General features: G+C 38.2%; 1 protein-coding gene across 20 annotated transcripts in view; it reads right to left on the bottom strand.

Moving 5' to 3' along the window:
* KDM6A (lysine demethylase 6A) overlaps window positions 1–21,631 on the bottom strand; it is a 175,622-nt gene that overhangs the window by 99,105 nt on the left and 54,886 nt on the right. For 17 of the 20 annotated variants that reach the window (XM_059678859.1, XM_059678855.1, XM_059678861.1 and 14 more), the window contains exons 3-4: window positions 9,368–9,476; window positions 943–992 (exon numbers count right to left, since the gene is read on the bottom strand). The exons of 2 other annotated variants lie outside the window; for them this stretch is intronic. In XM_059678859.1, the coding sequence (XP_059534842.1) occupies window positions 943–992; window positions 9,368–9,476 (159 nt within the window). The remainder of the gene's footprint in view (window positions 1–942; window positions 993–9,367; window positions 9,477–21,631) is intronic. One more of the 20 variants, XM_059678873.1, reaches the window with a different exon arrangement.

The following is a 21,631-nucleotide window of genomic DNA, read 5'->3' as shown; positions in this document are numbered from 1 at the left end:
CCATGATCGGAGAATCAGGCGCCTTTTCCGCCCTGGCCAGTGATAGCAGGAAGTAGGGGTGGAGCCAGCGATGGGAGCTGGGCACGGTCGAAGCTGGCAGTCCCGGGAGCTAGGGGTCCCTTGCCTGGCCCTAAAGCGGAGTCCGCGATCGCGGGGCCGCTGCAGCTGCGGGTCCCCGCTGCCCGGGCCGGACGCCTCAGCCAGAGGCGTTAGGCCTGGGCGGGGCGGAGCCTGCAACCGCGGGGAGCTGGGGGTCCCCTGCCCAGGCCTGACACCTCTGCCGGAGGCCTCAGGCCTGGACAAGGGGCCGATCCGGTGATTGGTGATCGGAGGGTGATGAGGGTCAACTCCTCTGGCCGAGGCATCAGGCCTGGGTGGGGGGCGGAGCCGGGGATTGGGGGGATATGATGGTCCCCTTGCCCAGGCCTGAAGCCTGGGTAAGAGGTGTCAGGCTTGGGCGGGGGGTGGAGCAAGCGATCAGAGGGAGATGGGGGTCCCCTGCCCAGGCATGATTCCTGGGCCAGAGGCCTCAGGCCTGGGCGGGGGCCAGAGCCAGTGATCGGGGGGAGATGGGGGTCCCCTGTCCAAGCCTGACACCTCTGGCGGAGGCGTCAGGCCTGGGCAAGGGGCCGATCAGGCGATCGGAGGGTGATGGGGGTCAACGCCTGAGGGCTCCCAGTATGTGAGAGGGGGCAGGCTGGGCTGAGGGACCCCCCCCCCCCCAACACCCAGTGCACGAATTTCGTGCACCGGGCCCCTAGTTCTTTTAATAAAATACAAAGTGATTCATACAAAAGAGCAAAAACAACACTCATTTTTCCTTTTCCAATCCCTCTCCCTAAAAGTAATATTTAAAAGAAATTAACAAAATTACTTAAAATAAAAGAGCCCCCCCCCCCCCCAAACACACACAGAGAAATAGGCATGGAAATGTGCACTAACCTTCCAGTAGTCAGATTGTAAACTGTAGTACCTCTGGTATGCAGATAATGCTGAAAGGAGAAAGGTAAGTATGAGTCACAATTATGTCCTATTTCAAAATCAATAATACAAGAAACATTATAACAAACTTCCCACCAAACCCACCACCCAGCAGACAGAGTTAAGATGAAATAATTTAGGAAATTTAGAAATCTACGCCCCCCCACCACCACCACCACCATATACACTCATTGTCAAATATATAGAGTTCAAGGTTGTAAAACCATGGTCACATGTCAGACCTATACATGAACAGAATCTAGGCTACCTCTTTCATCAACTTGACCTTCCACAGAGACCAAATCTAGTAAGAGAATTAAGATTTTCCAACGCTACTCCAGAATATGCTAGGTTATTTGTTTTCACAAGGGATCTTTAACTTACAAGAATGACTAAGAGCTCAAAAACCTCAAATGGCAAAAGAGCTATTTTGTCTGTGAAGCTTCCTTTCATACAATCAATAAGAAATCCACCTCAGAATTATCTTACTCCAACTCAATTCCAAAATAGGATATCCTATACCCTTAAATCTACCTCAAGGTAATAAAGGGCTCAGAAAAAAATTAAAGTAGTTCCTATCAATTTAAGAACTTGGTGAGGAGGAGGTTAAAAGACAAACAAAACGTTATATATACATATTAGAACTGGCGGAGAGATCACTTTTTAAAAAACTGATGAGCAATAAATAAGTCATGGGGATGTAATGTACAACATAACTATATTTGAAAGTTGCTAAGAGAGTAAATCTTAAATGTTTTCATCTCAAGAAAAAAAATTTTGTAAATATGTATGGTGATGGATGTTAGCTATATTTTCTGTGATCATTTCCCAATATATACAAATACCAAATGCTATACACCTGAAACTAATATTATATTTCAATTATACCTCAATTTTTAAAAATGACTCAAATTTTCAAATAAGATTTTCAAAGAGTATAATAGCAGAAAATGGAAATAAGTATGTTCTAAAACTCCATTTCTAATGTTTTCATAGTCTATCAGTCAAGTGCCTAAATACATATGAATAACATAGAGAACTTTCTGAATATATTCAAATTAGAGAAGCATTAGCCAAAACATAACATATCTGAATAAGTAACTTATTTGAATAATGTTCATCTTTTTGGCATAAAGATGTCAACCAATCTCTCTCTCTCTCTCTCTCTCTCTCTCTCTCTCTCTCTCTCTCAATTTAAAAAAACAAACAAACATGTCATGGGGTAAAGATTAAAAAAAGGGGGGCGGGGCGTACGGTATAACTGAAGAATAAAAAGAAAAATCCAAAGCCATGCTACAACTCATTTGGAATTAAACAAAATAGAGATCTATAGAAACAGAGTGAGGAAATAAAAAGGGATAAGGATTTAGTAGGTGACAGAGACTTGAACATGCTTGGAAATATTATGGCTCTAAGTTTAAGATTGTCAAAAGAAGAGAAAGAAAGCATGCCTGGTGACAAGTCCATACAGACAGCACAAGGAAGAAAAGAAGCCACACTGTAGGGTAGTGATGGCGGACCTTTTGAGCTCGGCGTGTCGGCATTTTGAAAAACCCTAACTTAACTCTGGTGCCGTGTCACATATAGAAATTGTTTGATCTTTGCAACCACAGTAAAACAAAGACTTATATTTTTGATATTTATTTTATATATTTAAATGCCATTTAACAAAGAAAAATCAACCAAAAAAATGAGTTCGCATGTCACCTCTGACATGCGTGTCATAGGTTCGCCATCACTGCTGTAGGTTAAGGGTGATAGCTTTGCCAGAAAAAGGGAGCCTTCTTCACAGTTAGATGCACTATAAATGTAATAAAGAAAAGGATTTAAAATTCAATCTATACTCCTATATTATATATTAGACCATACATTTACTTCAGGCAGAACTCAGCATTTCTCTTTTCATCCCTAGCCCAATGTGTAACATTATAGGCAGGTTAGCTGCTAGTGGTTGAGTCTATGGGTATGGAAGGGAAGGAAAGGAAAGAACACAAAATCCGTCAGTTGCACTGACTGCCATCTTTAGGTCAGAACAGGTTGTGGTTGCCTAAGGTTATTAAGTCCGTAGATTTCTTTGTTTTTCTGTGGCTGAACTGAAAAACTGTATTTATACCTTGGGATAAATGCTATCTCAGAGAGCTTATATTAACTGTTTCATTGTATATAAATGACTGATGTGCCGACCTCTCTAGTCAGCTTTCTACCTTTTCAAATCTATGTCTAAAGCACACCTTCCGTTATAATATATAGCATTTATATTAATACATATTAACATTTGAAAAAAAACCCTGGACAGCATCTACCACAGCAGACCTTTGATCCCATGTTCCTCTCTCCACAAGTCTGAAAAGATTTCAGATTATAGAGAGGAGCAAACAGGAAATTAGAAAAGTTTACTCCTGTGTCAGTATTTTCACTGAGGTCTTCAAGTCAAACTAATACATCTACTGAAATCTAAGATTTAATACTTCTCTGTCATTATTAAAATAACATACGCAAGGACTTTGTGTCTCACATTTGGCTTACCACAAGAGACACCAAGTAGGTGTCTTCTTTGTGTTCCTTCAATATGTTCTGCCACCAGCTCCCTGGTTCTTGAAGCTACTGTAACGTTTGCTTGTTGACTGGACACAGGCTTCTACCAACCTCGGTATGGTCACTATTGTGCTTACTTGCAGTTATTTCTCAATTATATTTTCTAACTCTAGGCCACGAGTAGACTGAAGAAAATTGGTGGTTCTCAAATTGTAAAGAAAGTGAATGAAGGTATTAGTGGTTAAAAAAAAATACATTTATGAAGTTATATGGAAAAATAGGGTACAATAACTGTGAATGCAATGAAAACATGAAACAATCACGTTAAACTGTATCAGTTTTCAGAGATACATAATATTCATTCTGTGGATATTATGTCGGTATACGTCAATGTTCTGGATTTTTATATCATTTTTATTTCAAAAGTCAATTTGTATTGTATCGCAAACATATATGCTATACAAACTAATTCCCAATGACTATCTGAAAGAAGCTTTAAACAAAGAGCAGATTCTTAAAAGAATCACAACCTTTACTTCCAACAGCCATAGCAATAAGTGAACCATGCAAAAATAAAAAAATTGATAATTCTTAAAGAAACCAAAGTCAAAGTTATTGAAAAAATATGTACTTTCTGTTCTTATATTATATCTATCTATATCTATATCTATATCTATATCTATATCTATATCTCAAGATGGAGTATTGTCATTCCAATCAAGAAAGACAAAAAAGAGAGAGCGCGCCAACTCTGACTTAAGACTTCCCCACATTAACAACGCTTGGAATGTAAGTAACTTGTCCTAGCCAATTGTAACTAAAACAATGAAAACCTATTTTTCCCAAAAGTGACAGACAATGCAACAAATGACCAATTACTTGAGGAAGGAAAATCTATCACTGGCTGGAATTTCAGGAAAAGCTTCTAGCTCACCACAAACCAGGAAGAAACTATTTTTAAACAAACCAGAAAGAAACTATTTTTTTAGTTTTTCATACTAATATCAGCAATAATTATTATATCTCCTTCAACTAATTTTTTTTTAACTTCCAAAACTCCTACTATCCAGCCCCTAGTCCAGGGGTGGGCAACCCCTGGCACACGTGCCAAACATGGCACGCCAGTAACTTTTGCTGGCACGCGAAACCCTCTCTCATCATCTTCCATTTACAATTTTTTTCTTAATATCGACTTTTTTATTTTCCAGATAAATTCAGTGTAGGTGCATCTTAGATAAATAAATAATTTTACATAACAAGTTATCTTAAAGACCATAGACATGGATTGACGAGAGGGGGAAGAGCAATTTCTATGCCTCTGCCTTAACTCTCCCGGCCTTCCTAGATCCGACCAGTGTTTTGGTTTCATCCACATACGCTTGTGAATCTTTGTGCTCAGTGATGAATTTTGTTAAGTCTCGTAACAGGAGTAGCCTGACGGATGAAAGTAGTAGCTCGTGCATACCTCTGAAGGTCACGAAATATAAACCTGATGTAAAATCTCTGTCATCAGTGATGCAGCAGCAAAAGCCCCACTGATAATGTCAAACAGAATCATAAAGTTTTCTGTCGGACTATCAGTGTACATGTATACATTAAAAAATAAATGTATTTTTCATCATCATATACTGTGTTTTTGTCGCTCGAATGAATTTTATTTCTTCAAGGTTCTTCACATACATACACCTTGAGAGTTATCAAGTAGGCGTAACATGTTCTCAAAAAATTAGGGTTGGCACACAGAAGAATTTTAAGTCAGAGATTTTGCTGATTTTGGCACACACTCACAAAAAGGTTGCCCACCCTTGCCCTAGTCTCTTATCTCGCGGTTTCTATCTTTTTATGATTTTGCTGTATACGCTGAGATAATCTGCTACTTGATTTTCTAAGTAACTAACTTAGTGATTACCCTCTCATATAATGTGCCATGCATATTTACTTGATATTTACATATAATTCTATTAATTACACTGCTCCAAGGCTCCATCACATATATTCACAAGAATATATATGCTTGCCTTTCAGCCCAGGGTTCGCTGCTTCTCAGTTGTTCTCCAACCCAAAGAAGAAAAATCACTGCACCATCTCCATGGCTTAAGGCAGTTTAACAGCTCCATCAGCTGTTTGGTTCAGCTGAGGTCAATGGGTTAGCTTTGAGGTTAGGAGTGAGGAGGTATGATAAGACAATGAAAAACCACTCAAATCCCACTTGAAGAAAGGACTGTTGGGAATCCTACATGCACACAGCCTCTAGCAGTGAAATGCCTTAGCTGCAGAGAGCTTCCTTGCTGAAGTCACAGTCCTTCCCAGGCTGGCCCACATAAATTATCGAATGGATGGAAGATAAAGACCTAGTTATCTATTCTAGCTCCAGAGCTCCCGATGGAGTAGGCCAAGGTTGTCACAGAAGTTATCTCCCTCTGTCCAATCTTAGTTCCATCCCCACCTTCCACAGGTGTTGATCCTAAAGGCATTCCTTACTAAACATCCTATATGTAAACTCCTTCTAGAGCAGTGGTTCTCAACCTTCCTAATGTCTCGACCCTTTAATACAGTTCCTCATGTTGTGGTGACCTCCAATTTTATTGTTACAAATTGAACATCATTAAAGCATAGTGATTCATCACAAAAACAATATGTAATTATATATGTGTTTTCCGATGGTCTTAGGCGACCCCTGTGAAAGGGTCGTTCGACCCCCCTAGAGGGGTCGCGACCCACAGATTGAGAACCACTGCTCTAGAGGAATCCAACCTAGACCAATTACTTTTTCAGGATAAATTCCTAGAAGCCAAATGACCTAATTAAGTGATAGCAATGTTTTTAGACTATACACATTATCAACAAGAAAGGTTAAAATTTTACAAAGCCTTTTTTCCTTCTGCTTCAAATTCATCTAAAATGGCAGAAAAAATATTTTAATGAATAAATCTATAACAGGAATGATAATCAAAGTATATCATCTGCAGATCAGAAAATTTTTAGGAATTCCTATAAGACAGGAAGCAGATGGGACCAGAATGACAAAGAAGATGAGAAAAACCACAATCCAAAAGTGTGAACAAAAAAGAGTAGAATTCTACCATTTTCTAGTATAAAAATAGAATCAGTTTTTCACAAGGAATTCCAAACTCAGAAAATTTCACACAACAATGACGACTCAGGACAATAAAGAACTATCTTCACAATAACAGGGCCAATAAGTCCCCCACATACATATACCTGAGCAGTTTATTCACATGTTCACTCCAAGTCTTATGTATACTCCCCAAAAAGTTATGCTATATAATCTGTTCTCTAAAAATACATGTTTTTTTGGCTGGGGTTGGAGGTTTTCATTTTGTCCTGGTGCCAAAGAGAGAAAAGTGAAGCAGCCTGAGGTAACAAATGTTTCCAATCAATTGGTAGTGGTGGTGGTAGGGTGTGTGAGGGCTACTAGTTTTGGACTTACAGGAAGACAGTGAAGAGAATGGATAGAAATAATTCAATAATTGGTATTTTTAAAGGAATTTTTTTAAAGTGGGAATGTGGTCAATGAAACTTCAAAGATTATAAAAAAAAAAACACACAACAAATCACATCTAGGAAATACAAGCCATCAGCTAGAAATACTTAAAATGCATACCTCTGCATCTATCCTCTCATTCCTCTTCTTCCTATAACAAAGAATCAACCTACTGATGACCTATAAATGGCCAGTTCATCTACACAACGGTAAGTGGGTCTAAGAGCACATCTTTTCAAAGACTTAAATCCTTAGGTTATCTTTCTGTTTTCCCATTTTATTAGATTATTTCCTCCAGCTAGTCTGCCAATATAGTCCAGTTGACACATGCCCCCTACCTCACCTTCCAAAAAAGAAAAAAGCACCTTCCAAAACAAGTATTTTTGTATTCTTCATTACCTTCACAGCCAAACATGTTATAAATGGAAAATGTAGCTAAATTCATAAACTAATAGTTTTCAAAGCCAATACAGCCCTAACTGGTTTGGCTCAGTGGCTAGAGCATCGGCCTGTGGACTAAAGAGTCCCAGGTTCGATTCTGGTCAAGGGCGTGTACTTTGGTTGCCGGCACATCCCCAGTAGGGGGTGTGCAGGAGGCAGCTGATCGATGTTTCTCTCTCATCGATGTTTCTAACTCTCTCTCCCTCTCCTTTCCTCTCCAAAATCATTAAAAATATTTTTTTAAAAAGCTAATACATATTTTAATGATCTATAAGCAACAAGGACATAAGGCCCACATGCAAACCTAATTTTCAAGTTTGGGTCTCTATTTATGTGCTCTCAAATTACTGTGCTGTACAAAAAAACAAAAGTGCAGCATTAAAAAATCAGATTGCACAGATACCTATTATGTTTCTTTTGTGTAATGGTTTCCTTTAAATAACTTATTAATTTAATTAAAATAAAAACATCTAATAGAGTATTAAATAATTATTAATGTCTGTTATCCTGAAGTCAACTTGCTAAATACTAGTTTCACATAACAATCTCAAAACGTCTAAGCTATAGCCTCCTCCCCTCATTTAGATTAGAAGACAGAAGCCCTGGGATGTATATATAAACTGCTGATGGTAATGCAGCTAATGGTAAACAACAGAGATGAGCTGCTATAAATAAACAAACAAACAAACAAACAAAAAGCAAGCAAGCATGCCTAACTCCAAAATCCATAGATTACACCTGTCTCAAACTAAAATTGCATTTTCATTAGGAAAGTGTTCACTTGACTTAACACAAAAGTAGCATAATAAAACATCAATACTAAATGCCAGCAATCCTTCACTCTAGCCCTATAATAACCTACCAGTTGTTCTGCCCACTAAACACATATGTGGAAACAAGCATAATAAATCCAACCACTCTACATTAAGATGTTTACTACAATCAAAGGTTAAAATGTTTTTGCTTATAAAGATGCAGTTTTTGCTATAGATTTACCTTTGGTATTGAGGAAGATAATTTTGGGGGTGCTTTCAACTTCCTAAGTGAGTAATGGTTGGGGGATCAGCAGTTTAGTAAAATAAAAAGGACACTTCTTCGGGGTCTACCTCCAGTTATTTAACTCACTTCAATTCTTATAGGAAAAAAAATGAATAAAAATCTTGTTTTAACCAATGCTCATGCTCATATCTGATCATCTCTCTGTGTTATTTACCTTTACAATAAATAACATGGCTACATATCACATTTTTGTTCAAATATTGTCTAGCTCAGTGGTTCTCAACCTCTGGCCCTTTAAATACAGTTCCTCACGTTGTGACCCAACCATAAAATTATTTTCGTTGCTACTTCATAACTGTAATGTTGCTACTGTGATGAATCATCATGTAAATATCTGATATGCAGTATGGTCTTAGGTGACCCCTGTGAAAGGGTCGTCCGACCGCCAAAGGGGTCGCGACCCACAGGTTGAGAACCGCTGGTCTAGCTAAAATGGAAGTTTTATAGCCAGGATTAAATTAAAAAAAAAAAAAAAGAAATGCTGTGTTTGTGTTATTTTTCTAAAGTGTCCACCAATGGCTCACTTTCTACTATGGTACAACCTTTGATGGGCAGGAATTTTTTCATAAGGTAGAACAAAACGGTAGTGCACATGTAGGTGGCTATAAGTTTAACTGAATGGTCTATAGATAATTTACATAGAGTTACATGAATTCTTCACATTTCCATCTATCCTGCTTTTTTCTTTCTTTCTTCCTTTCTTTTTTCTCATTTAGGATGTTCATAAGCTTACAATTTCTTAGAAGTAAAACTGGTAGTACCCTTGATAAAGATAGGGTACAAACTATCACAATTATTTTAAACACATATATAAATCAAACAGTAATTAACAAGGGGAAAAATTACCTTTTGGATAATCTTCCAATAAGAGGTTGAAGTGACCTAATTGACAAAAGAAATCAGACTCCACTTTTCCTTCAGCTTTTAAGATTAGAGATTCGTAGCAGCGAACAGCCTAGAAATAAAAAATACAAACATTTAAGAAAAAGACAAAACCCTAAAATGCATTTCCTTCCTGACATAATGCACACATCTTCCATTTAATTATCCAAGAAATCAATATATTTATTTCACTTCTACCTCAGACATACTCAATGTAGCATTCTTTATTTTATTTTATTTTATTTTATTTTGAAAAGGGGGAAGGGGGAGAAAGAAACATTGAAGTGAGAGAGGCTCCTCGATCAGCTGCCTCCCATACACACCCGGACCAGGGAACAAACCCACGGCCCTCCGGTGCACAAGAGGCACCAGGGTGAATGCAGCACTCTTTAGAATACCTAAGTGTTTATTAAAAGAGCCACTAGTTATTACATAAGAGTTTTTCCTATCTATAAAATGAAGATGCTTGCCAAATAAGATAATGTAGGAGCACTCTGATAATTTTATTCATAAGCTATAAATCTAAATTATTACTATGGTCTCTGTTGATATAAGTAATATCCATCTTTCCAACAAATAGAAAGAACTTTATTAAGTTATGTGACAATTCATAGAATCGCCAGAATAATATTAATAACTTCCATTTATACTTAACAGCTACTTTCTGCCATAACCTCTACCAGTTTAAACTGCCATAAATTGCCTTTCAACTGTCTCCTCATGAAATACATCAAACCCACCAATTCTCATTCTATTCCTAATCCTTCCCCACACTATTATACATGCATTTGCATTCATTCTCACTGTTCCTTCCCTGAAGAAAAACAAAAAAACAAGAAACAATATTTTAAGCTTATCTTAAAAAAAAAATCCAAGGGACTGCATGAGAAAATGAACAATGGAAAGAAGATAATTCTGGACTCTGACATATTCCAGTTATCATTTGCTACAGAAGAGCCTGGGGAACTTAGCCTCTCTTTTTTGTGTATTAATAACATTCAAAGGGCTGGCAAAAGGAATAAAATTAGAAAACTTTAGGGGCTTCTAGTCAAGATGGTGGGGTAAGTAAATGTAGTACTTGCATCCTCCCACCACCACATCAAAATTACAAATAAACTATAGAACTATCATTCAGAACCTGAAATCCAGCTGAACAGAAGACGTCCTAAAACTAAGGATATATAGAAGAAGCCACATCCAGACTGGTAGGAGGGATGGAGATGCCGAACAGGCCGGTCCCACACCCACATGTGGCAGATAAAAATCAAGAGGGATATCTCAGCTGCAGAGGTTCACCCTGAGAAATGAGGGGTCCCAGACCCAAACTAGGCCCCTGAGCCCAGGGTTCCAATGCCAGGAAGAGAAGTCCGCACAACTCTGACTGTAAAAACCAGCTGGGATTGTGATTGTGTGAGACAAGAAGGAAGGATCTTAATGGGCCGGCCATGGACTTACTCGGACTCACGCCCTCTGAGCTACATTGCTAGGGCAGCAGCTCGAAGGGCACCAGGAACTGTCTGGCACCAAGGCGAGGTCTGGGATGGTGGTTTTCTCTCAAAAAGAAGTGCTAGCAGAGGCCACTGTTCCTTTTCTGAGCCCTTCTCACACAAAGCCAATAGCCGGGAGCCATATCTGAGTCTCCATCAACCTGGCTAACACTGTTCACCCTGTCTTGGTGATTCCATGAGACCCCCATCCCATCCAACTTGCAGGCCCACCCAAGCTGTTTCCAGTGGCTTTTCCATACCAATGGCCTATCTTGGCTCAGGCTACAGACTTTTCCTAAAATCTCTCAAACAAGCAGCATCTGCCCTTGGCCTTGGCATGCCCCATATGTCTAAGTGTCCCAGGCCTGAAATGCCCAGCTTGGGTGACTAGGGAGGTTGTGCCACTGGACCCTACAGGAAACCTACTACAATTAGGCCACTCAATGAAGATTGAGAGACGTAGCAACTCTATACACAGAAACAAACACTAGGATGCTGCCAAAATGAGGAGACAAAGAAACATGTCACAAATGAAAGAACAGAACAAAACTCCAAAAAAGAACTAAACAAAATGGAGACAAGCAATCCACTAGATGCAGAGTTCAAAGCAATGGTTATAAGGATGAGCAATGAACTCAGCAAAAACTTCAACATAATAAAAAAGGACAAGAAAACCACAAAAGAGAACCAGTCAGAAATGAAGGATACATGAACTGAAATGAAGAATACTTTAAAGGGAATCAATAGTAGAGTTGATGAATCTGAGAATCAAACAGCTATCTATATATATAAAAGGCTAAGTGACCTATGATACATACGTCCAACCATCCAGTACATATGATGCACACTGGCAATTTAAAAATAAACGTTGACTCTCACATGCACAATACATGTAAAATTCTCACTGGAGCCAATCACACTGTCACTGTCAATCATGAATTTGGTTGACACTTCTATTATAGAGAAAGGGTGACTAGCAATACTAAAATATTTCTTCTAATTAATTTTCTTTCAATGTGCATGAATCTGTGCACCAAGCCACTAGTTTGGAATATAAGGAAGCAAAAAAACACCCAATCAGGACAACAAAAAGAAAAAAGAATCCAAAAAATAAGGATAGTGTATGGAGCCTCTGGGACAATTCTTCAAGCATACCAATGTTCACATTATGGAGTGCCAGAAGGAAAAGAGTAAGAAATCAAAAACCTATTTTAAAAAATAATAGAAAAACTTCCTTAACATGGTGAAGGAAATAGACATAAAAATCCAGAAAGCACAGAGTCCCAAACAAGATGAACCCAAAAAGGCCCACACCAAGACACATCATAATTAAAATGCAAAAGGTTCAAAACAAAGAAAGCATCTTAAAGGCAGCAAGAGAAAAGCATTTGGTTACCAACAAGGGAGTTCCCATAAGACCGTCAGCTGATTTCTCAACAGAAACTATGCAGTCCAGAAGGGAGTGGCAAGAAATATTCAAAGTGATGAAAAGCAAAGACCTACAACCAAGATTACTCTACCAAGCAAAGCTATCATTTAGAATCCAAGGACATATAAGGAGCTTCCCAGACAAGAAAACTTTAAAGGAGTTCATCACCACCAAGCCAACATAACATGAAATGGGTCTATTTTAAGAAGTCTTCTTTAAGAAGAAAACAAGAAAGAAAAAAAATATTAAAAATATGAACAATAAAATGGCAAATACATATCGATTAACAATTAACTCTAAAAAAAAATAAACAAGCAGAACAGATATAGACTCATAAATACAGATAACATTTTGATGGATGCCAGATGGGAGGGGGGATTGTAGAGAAGGGTGAAAAGGGTGGAGGGATTAAGAAGTACAAATTGGTAGTTACAGGATAGTCAAAGGGATGTCAAGTACAGCATAGGGAATATAGTCAATAATATTATAATGGTTATGTCAGATGGGTAAGATATTTATTGGGGTGATCACTTAGTAAGTTATATAATGTCTAACCACTGGGATGTACACCTCAAACTAAAATAATATTGAATGTCGCCTTTAATTGAAAAATAAAAAAATATATATTTTTAAAAGGAAAACTTCAAGGGTTTATCACAATGCTTAGCACTCCATAGGTATTTAATAACTTTCTTTACTTTCTCCTTAGATAAGAAAAAAATGCTCTAACTCTTTCAAGACTGTTTCAAGCTTCAAAATAATTTTGTCAAAATTTCCCTAACAGTTTACTGTACAATGTTGTGTTATAGTGTGTTCTAGTCACTAAAAAAGAAAATATGCATGATTTCTCAAATCTCTGGGTACAAATCCAGGTTTAGTGCCCACAAAGAAAGGAACTAGAATAGCTTTAATTATCAAAAAATGCTTTCACCACCTCTTCAAAAGCTTTTGATGGGATAAGAAAATGTAATGTGGAGCAAACACCCACTTAAAATGCCTTGATTTGTCTTCTCCTGTAAAGTAAAGCCATTGAGAATTTCAAAATGTATATATTAAAAATTTACCTGTACAAAGCACATATGGGAAAGGCATCCTAAAACAAGGCAAATCTGAGGTGGTTCTATTATCCTTGAACCCTAACATTTATAACAAGACTGTCTTCAGTTCCTATTCCACTCCTAGCTATCTAAATGTGCATGTGTACCAAATCACAATCACTGAAATTAATCATTGTGCTTCCTTATAATTAAGAGTCTGGATGCTACACTGAAGTCTAAGAAATTACTATAATTTGGAGGCATGAAATTTCAAGATCTTCTTTAAGACATATATTAATCCTATCTGGCTGATGCTTAAGAGTACAAAAATACAATTTATTCTAGTGCTTTTTAATATCAGAGAAATTTATAAAATTGTTGGGCTACAGAATAACAATTCTTAATTTTACATTAAATAAGTGACTTTTTTAAAGCTATCAATGACATTTAAATAAAGCACTCATTAAAACAGTTGTCTTTGTTTTTTCTAAACTCTTACTAAGATACTTAGAAACTTTTCCTACTCCTCTGACAATTTCCTATGGATGATTAGCATTAAATTTACAAGCAAATATGGCTTCATGGTAAAAAAAAAAAAAAAAAGGATTCAAGATACAAACACAAAGAACTTTTGTTTAATAACTTAAGCTAAAACATGACAACATCATATACTTCATCTTATCACCATATCTTGATGCCATTACCATGATCATCTATTGCCTATCTTTCATTTCCTATAAAGCAAAGAAACACATCTAAAATGAATAGCATAGCCCAGGCAGTGTGGCTTAGTGGTTGAGCATCGACCTATAAACCAGGAGGTCACGGTTCCATTCCTGGTCAAGGCACATCCCCAGGTTTCAAGCTCAATCCCAGTGGGGGGCATGCAGGAGGCAGCCGATCAGTGATTCTCTCTCATCATTAATGTTTCTATCTCTCTCTCCCTCTCCCTTCCTCACTGAAATCAATAAAAATATATTTTAAAAATATATAAGTAAATAATATTAAATGAATACTATACACAATTCTGATCGTGTGAAATGTAACAGGTAAAAATCAGAATGAGCACATTTTAAATTCACCTATCCATATACTCGGGCTTCATTAACAAATTCATAATACAGATGGGTCACTGACTCACAGTGGTTCAATTTATGATTTTTTTTTTATTTTACTTTTACGAAAGTGATAAGCATTTAGCAGAAATGGGCTCCAGTGGTTGGCAAACTCATTAGTCAACAGAGCCAAATATCAACAGTACAATGATTGAAATTTCTTTTGAGAGCCAAATTTTTTAAACTATATAGGTAGGTACATTGTTATTAACTTAATTAGGGTACTTCTAAGGCTTAGGAAGAGCCACACTCAAGGGGCCAAAGAGCCGCGTGCGGCTCGCGAGTCGCAGTTTGCCAACCACGGGGCTAGGCTAAGTTATGATGTTCGCGGTAGGTTAGGTGTATTAAATGCATTTTGGACTTAGGGTATTTTCAACTTCTGATGGGTTTATCAGAATGTAACTCCATCATAAGTGAAGGAGTACTTGTAATATCCAACAAAACTAGCATGAAACTAACAAGGAATGTTAGTGATCAAAGACAATGCTGACATAGCCAAGTATCAAATGAGATAAAAGTGAACAAGAAGGCAGAATAGTTTTCAAGAGCGTTGTGTCACCATTTCACAGTGAAACATCATGAATTTATTTGCAGTGTTTGAGGTAAGCCCTGACATTAAATATAAGCAAATACTAACAATTTTAAGGAGCAGTTGGAGGAAAATGAGATAATTTCTAATACTATTACCTAGAATTAAACACAGTATTTTAAATAATATGTTTATTCAAAAGCTAACTATAAACATAAAAGATATATAGGTAGTTTAGATTTAGAACAAAGTTCAGGTAAACTTCTATAAAGCAAAACTATTTTCCATTAAAAGGGTTACTCTTATATTCTTGCTCTTTTTAGAAATTTTAAATATGCACAAGTAAAATCATCCTCATAGAGAGTGAGAGTGAGTGTGTGTGTGTGTACACGCACATGCAGAGAAAAAGGACTATAATATATAAAACAAATGTTAAAAATAAAAAATCTATAGTCAGGCCATACAGTAACTTCTTTTTATTTTGCTCATTTTATTCCTCTATATTTTCTGGAGTTTTCATAATTAACCTGTACCATTTCTATTCTTATAAAGACATCATTAAAAAATTATTATGCTTTCCTCCAGAATTCATCTTACCTTTAGTGAGGGTAGTCAAAAATTTGAATAAAAATCATTTGTATCTAGATCATCATTCAATAGAGCACTTTCTGCAATGATATAAATATTCTACAATCTGCCCAATATAGTAGCCCCTAGACACATGTGGCAATTGAGCACTAGAAATATGGTCGGTGCAAGTCAACAACTGAATTTTTAAATTATTTCATTTTCATTTTTATTTAAATTTAAAGACAGGTGGCTATGGAGAGTGTATAGCTAGCTAATTTTTAAAGCTTTAAAAAAACTGAATATTCAATCCACATACTAAATACTAGGAAAGCAAAATTTCTTACGTTTATAAATGAAAAGCCTAAAAAAAATGGAATATCCTATACTGGGGATGAGCAATGCCCTCCACAAAAAATCACTCTAACAGTCTATAGTTCTTTACAGTTAGTAGCTTACATATTTATAATATTTATAATCCTTATTCCTTACCACATACTGGGAAAAACATTGAGAATGAAAATAAACAGTTAATCATTAAATAATAGAATCAAAGGAAAGTGAATTAACATCCTCCCAGCTAGGTGAAGATCTTGGATGCCTTCCCCCATTATAGTGCCATTTTCCATCATGTTCAATATAATTTGTGTTTAATATCTGCTTTATTTTTCTTATTTGAAAAATGTGTTATCTCAGAACAGTAATATCATCATTACCCTCTATTTCTAAACCTTGATAAAGTTTAGAGCTCATGAACACAGCTATATAACCAATTTATTTTTAATGTTAAGCATTAAAGTCTTTTATGATGAACTTGGTAAGTTCCTAACTAAAATATGACACTTGCTAATATCTTAGGATTGTTAAACATAGGAAACTCTTAAACAAATGATCCTCTGCTCCCCCCACCCTCCAATATAGAAGATTGGCTGAAGTAGCGTGGTGACATACAAATACTAGAATAAATTAATATAGATTTACATACCCCAATGGTGTGCCCCCCCTTTTTTATGCCTACCACAAATGCCTGAGATAGAATCTCAACACAGTTCTAGTTTGATGGCTCCCCTTTTCTGAAGCCCCTCCCCTTTATCAAGCTCCTAGGTACTTCCTGCCTCCCTCACCTGTAAGCTTTCTCAGGGGAGGGGCCATATCCCAACTCATGGTCACAAAACAGTAGCGTAATATATTATTTCTTGCATTAACAAAGCAATGTCACTTTATTATTGTACGTCCTCAAATAACCCTCTCTTCTTTGTCCTAAACTTTCCATTTCTTAAGAGCTGCAAGTCAGGATGCTAACAATTAATCTTATTATTTAAAACTAGAGGCCTGGTGCACAAAATTTATGCACGGGGCGGGGCGGGGGGGGGGGTAGGTCCCTCAGCCCAGCCTGGGCCCTCTCGCAATCCAGGACCCCTCGGGGGATGTCTGACTGCCGGTTTAGGCCCAATCCTCGCAATCCGGGATGCTGCATGCACCAGTGACCATACTTTTTATACAGGTGAAAGGCATCTTGCTGTTGTATGGGCAGCTACATTTTTTTGCCCTGATTATAAAAAGTAGTACCGAACATGATCCTTCTGAGGCAGTAGTACCATTTTCCCCATCTTTTGGGTGGAAAAACTGAAGCAGAGAGAAGTTAAGTAATTGGCTTTGTCACACAGTTATTAAGTGTCAGAATAGGACTGACTACAAAATGTACAAGCCAGAGTTCATGCATGTCATCGCTGCATCATCCTGTTTTTTCAGTGTTAGAGTAGCCTTGCCAGGTTTTAATTTTTAAATCTAAGAGACTGTTCCCAATATATAGGGTAGGGTCCCTAGCCCTGGCCGGCAATCAGGGCTGATCTGTGGGGCGACCAGTGGGCTCCCAAAGACACCTGCCTTGGCTGGCAGCCTGGTGCCGCCTGCTCGCTGGCCCCAACTGGGGGCAGCTCCTACATTAAGCGTCTGCCCCCTGGTGGTCAGTGCATATCATAGCAACCAGTTGTTCTGCCAGTCGTTCGGTTTGCATATTAGGGTTTTATTATATAGGATCATTTCCATTAAGGTATAAATCACTACTGTTTTAAATGTACCAATGCTTTTAAATAAACCAAACTTTTAAGTTTGACAATAATAAAACACAAGTACACAGTTCTGCCCATACTTCCTAAAAGCCAGCCACAGACATACAAGATGGTTTAGCAGCTGACTACTTATAAACATTAAGGGATTTAAGCATGTTTAAAACATACTATCCTGACCTGTTCCCCCAAAACCCTAAAAATGTCTACATCATTAAAGTTGATATCCTTTCCAGAAATATGTCTCATAAATTAAAATTCTTATCCTTTCTAGACACTCAGCAATGCCTTTGTCTGGCTGCTTTTAAAACATCTTTAAAAGTATCCAAGTCTAAACCATTTTTTGAAATTTCAACACACCACATTTTTTTTAATGAGGGAAGAGTTACATGCTTTAAATGATATAATCTCAAGCATTACTGATTCTTAATGACATATCTATTCCTGAATTTATATATCAGAATTTTCTTTATAATTTCATGTTATTTTTGACAAATTAAAATCGATACATCACCAATTCTAAAGGGTATACTATAGTGAAAAGTCTTTCTCCCAATCCTGACCCAAGCCACCCAGTTCCCTTTCCCAGAAGCAATAAATGTCCAAAAAAAAAAAAATCTATATTCAAGATTATTTTGTGCGGGTGCAAGTACATATATTTTCCCCACTTGCGTATTAATATTTACATATTTTATATAAGCACTGCTGTGTAACTTGCTTCAGATTTTAGGTGTCCCTATCATCCTATCTCCTCTCCTCTGTTAATAGAAGCCCTACATTTAATTAGGCATATGTTTAGATAGAATGAGTACTGGGATCCCCAGCCATCCTTGCAGGTGTGGCGTAGTGAAATGGGTATAAAGAAAGCACATGCTCTGCTTCAACCTCTCCTCTCCCTAGCTGGAATCACCTAGATGACTAAAGCCACAAAAGCTGATAGGGAAGTCCAAGTTCCTGGAGCAATATGGATTAGTAGTATTCCAGAGAAGCCAGAAACTGACTGCCTTTGAGAATTCTTGTAAAAGATAAAGTCCTCAAAAACAAAAACAAAAAGAGTCTAATGAAATAATCATTAACACAATACAAAAAGCATAAAGGGAAGGAAAAAAAAATCTAGCTGTTACCCATACCTAACATTTTAGAAACGATATAAGAACTTATACATCTGTTACTCTACCCTATCTCCCTCACTCCAATTTTCAACTAATATATGTCACCTTTTATTTACATCACAACAAAATCAGTATAAAAAATTTTAAGCATCACTCTCAATCCTGGATTTCTCAGCCTCTCTGGACCTACTACCCTGCATTCAGTGGATGCTAATGAGTAAGTAAGTACCATTCAAGGAACTAGCACAGAACCTTAAGTACCATTCTTTTCAAACAAACTATTGAAAATGCTTCGATACTGAAAAAATATTCTCACGGGACTACACTACTGAAATCAAACTAGATAAATTTAGCATTAGTAATTCAAGTGCTGACAGTTAATATTTGAGCTCTTGATATGTACCAGTCACTACCTTAAGCACTTTACACATGTTTATTCATTTAATCCTCACAATTACTCCATGAGATAAGGAGACCCTACTTCAGAGATAGGAAAACCCAGGCATAAAGAAAGTTAATCCTGTGCTCCAGGTCACATAGCTACTAACTAGCAGAGGCTGCATTCAAACATTATGGCTCCAGAGCCTCTGAGCAGTAAATTGTTCAACTATGGCTGTGCCTAGGGACCTAAAGTCATTTTCAAACAAAGGAGCTCCATAAGTTGCTTTTCCTCTTACACTTCTACACACTGGCTCCTTCTATAACTCTACCTCCAAACCAAACAGAAAAGCAACACACAAGATCAGCACTTCCTGCTCCCACCATCCCACAGGAAGATTTAGCCTCAGTTCTTTACCATGTTTTCTCACCTTGCTTTACTGTAAATCATATAAAAAGCGATCATTATTCAAAAAGACACACACATTCAAATGAAAGCAAATCAGCAACAACAAAATACAAAATAAACCAACCAAAGCCACCTATGTGGCAGAAAAACACAACTACTCCTATCCTATATAATAAAAGAGAAATGTGTAAATTGACCATCCCTCCGCTACGTTCACCAGCCAATCAGGAGTATGCAAATTAACACAGATGGTGGGTTAATTTGCATACACAGGTGCTGGGCGGAGAGCAGAGCTGGAGAGCCGGCAGAGAGTGGAGCAGCTTGGGGAAATTGGCTTCTCAAGCTGCCAGACAGAGAGCAGAGAGGGAGAGCTGGTGGCTTGGAAGACTTGGCAGAGTGGGAGGCCATGGGACAGAGACAGAGAAGGAAGGGAAAACCAAGATCGCAGGGAGCACCAGGAATTCTGGGAATAGTAGTTTTGGTGGCAGCCCCAGGACCGGAAGTGGAAGCCCAGAGTGCGGGGAGCACCAGGAATGCTGGGAATTGTAGTTCTGGTGGCAGACGGATCTCCTAGACCAGTGGTCAGCAAACTGCGGCTCCTGAGCCACATGCAGCTCTTTGGCCCCTTCAGTGTGGACACGAAGTTTCAATCACACTGTACGTGCGCACCCGCACGTGGTATTTTGTGGAAGAGCCACACTCAAGGGGCCGCAGTTTGCCGACCACTGTACTAGACACTAGAGCAATGGTTCTCAAGCTTCCTAATGCCGCGACCCTTTAATACAGTTCCTCATGTTGGGGTGACCCCCACCATAAAATTATTTTTGTTGCTACTTCATAACTGTAATGTTGCTGTTATGAATTGTAATGTAAATATCTGATATGCAGGATGCATTTTCATTGTTACAAATTGAACATAATGAAAGCATTGTGGTTAATCACAAAAACAATATGTAATTATATATGTTTTCCAATGGTCTTAGGCGAACCCTGTAAAAGGGTCATTTGACCCCCAAAGGGGTCGCGACCCACAGATTGAGAACCGCTGCACTAGAGCAAAGTGAGCCTGGAGCAAGTTACTGCTGCGGTGGGGGATGGAAGGAAAGCAAAAGTGAGAGACATAAGTAAAATCAGAGTGTCTAGGAAAAATTAAAGGGAAGATATCCTAAAACTTCCAGGAAATCTCCGCCAATAAAGCAAGGGGAAAAAAAAATGCCTCTATTATTCTGTGAACAACAAACCAAACTGAGTTGGGGTCTCAGACAATTTGTTCATATGATTACAAAGACAGACAGAAACTCCCAGATTGGAGAGGGCTCCCCTGAGGGTTCCCAGATTGGAGAGGGTGCAGGTCGGGCAGGCTGAGGGACCACCACCCCCCCCCGACCCTGTGCATGAATGTTGTGCACAGGCCTCTAGTATATAAATAATAATATACCAGTTCAATGACAAGTGCTGGCGAGGATGTGGAGGAAAAGGAACCCTCATGCCGTGCTGGTGGGAATGCAGACTGGTACAGCCACCGTGGAGAACAGTATGGCGTTTCCTCAAAAAACTAAAATGGAACCCCATTTGACCCAGTAATCCCACTTCTGGGAATATATCCCAAGAAACCAGAAACACCAATCAGAAAGGATATATGCATCCCTATGTTGATAGCAGCACAGTTTACAATAGCTAAGATTTGGAAACAGCCTAAGTGCCCATCAGCAGATGAGTGGATTAAAAAACTGTGGTACATCTACACAATGGAATATTATGCTGCTGTAAAAAGGAACTCCTACCATTTGCAACAGCATGGATGGACCTGGAGAACATTATGCTAAGCAAAATAAGCCAGTCAATGAAAGAAAAATACCACTCAATATAATGAACAACATAAACTGATGAACAAAAACAGATCCAGAGATAGAGAAGCATCAATCAGACCATCAAACCTCAGAGGGAAGTCAGGGGAGGCTTGGGGTAAGCGGGAGAGATCAACCAAAGGACTTGTATGCATGCATATAAGCCTAACCAATGGACACAAACACCACCGGGGTGAGGGCATGAATAGGGAGGTGGAGGGCAAGGGGGGGATAAGGTCACATATGTAA

Source organism: Myotis daubentonii, chromosome X, assembly GCF_963259705.1.
Source record: "Myotis daubentonii chromosome X, mMyoDau2.1, whole genome shotgun sequence".
Taxonomy (NCBI): domain Eukaryota; kingdom Metazoa; phylum Chordata; class Mammalia; order Chiroptera; family Vespertilionidae; genus Myotis; species Myotis daubentonii.
This window is presented reverse-complemented; position numbering and strand designations above follow the sequence as displayed.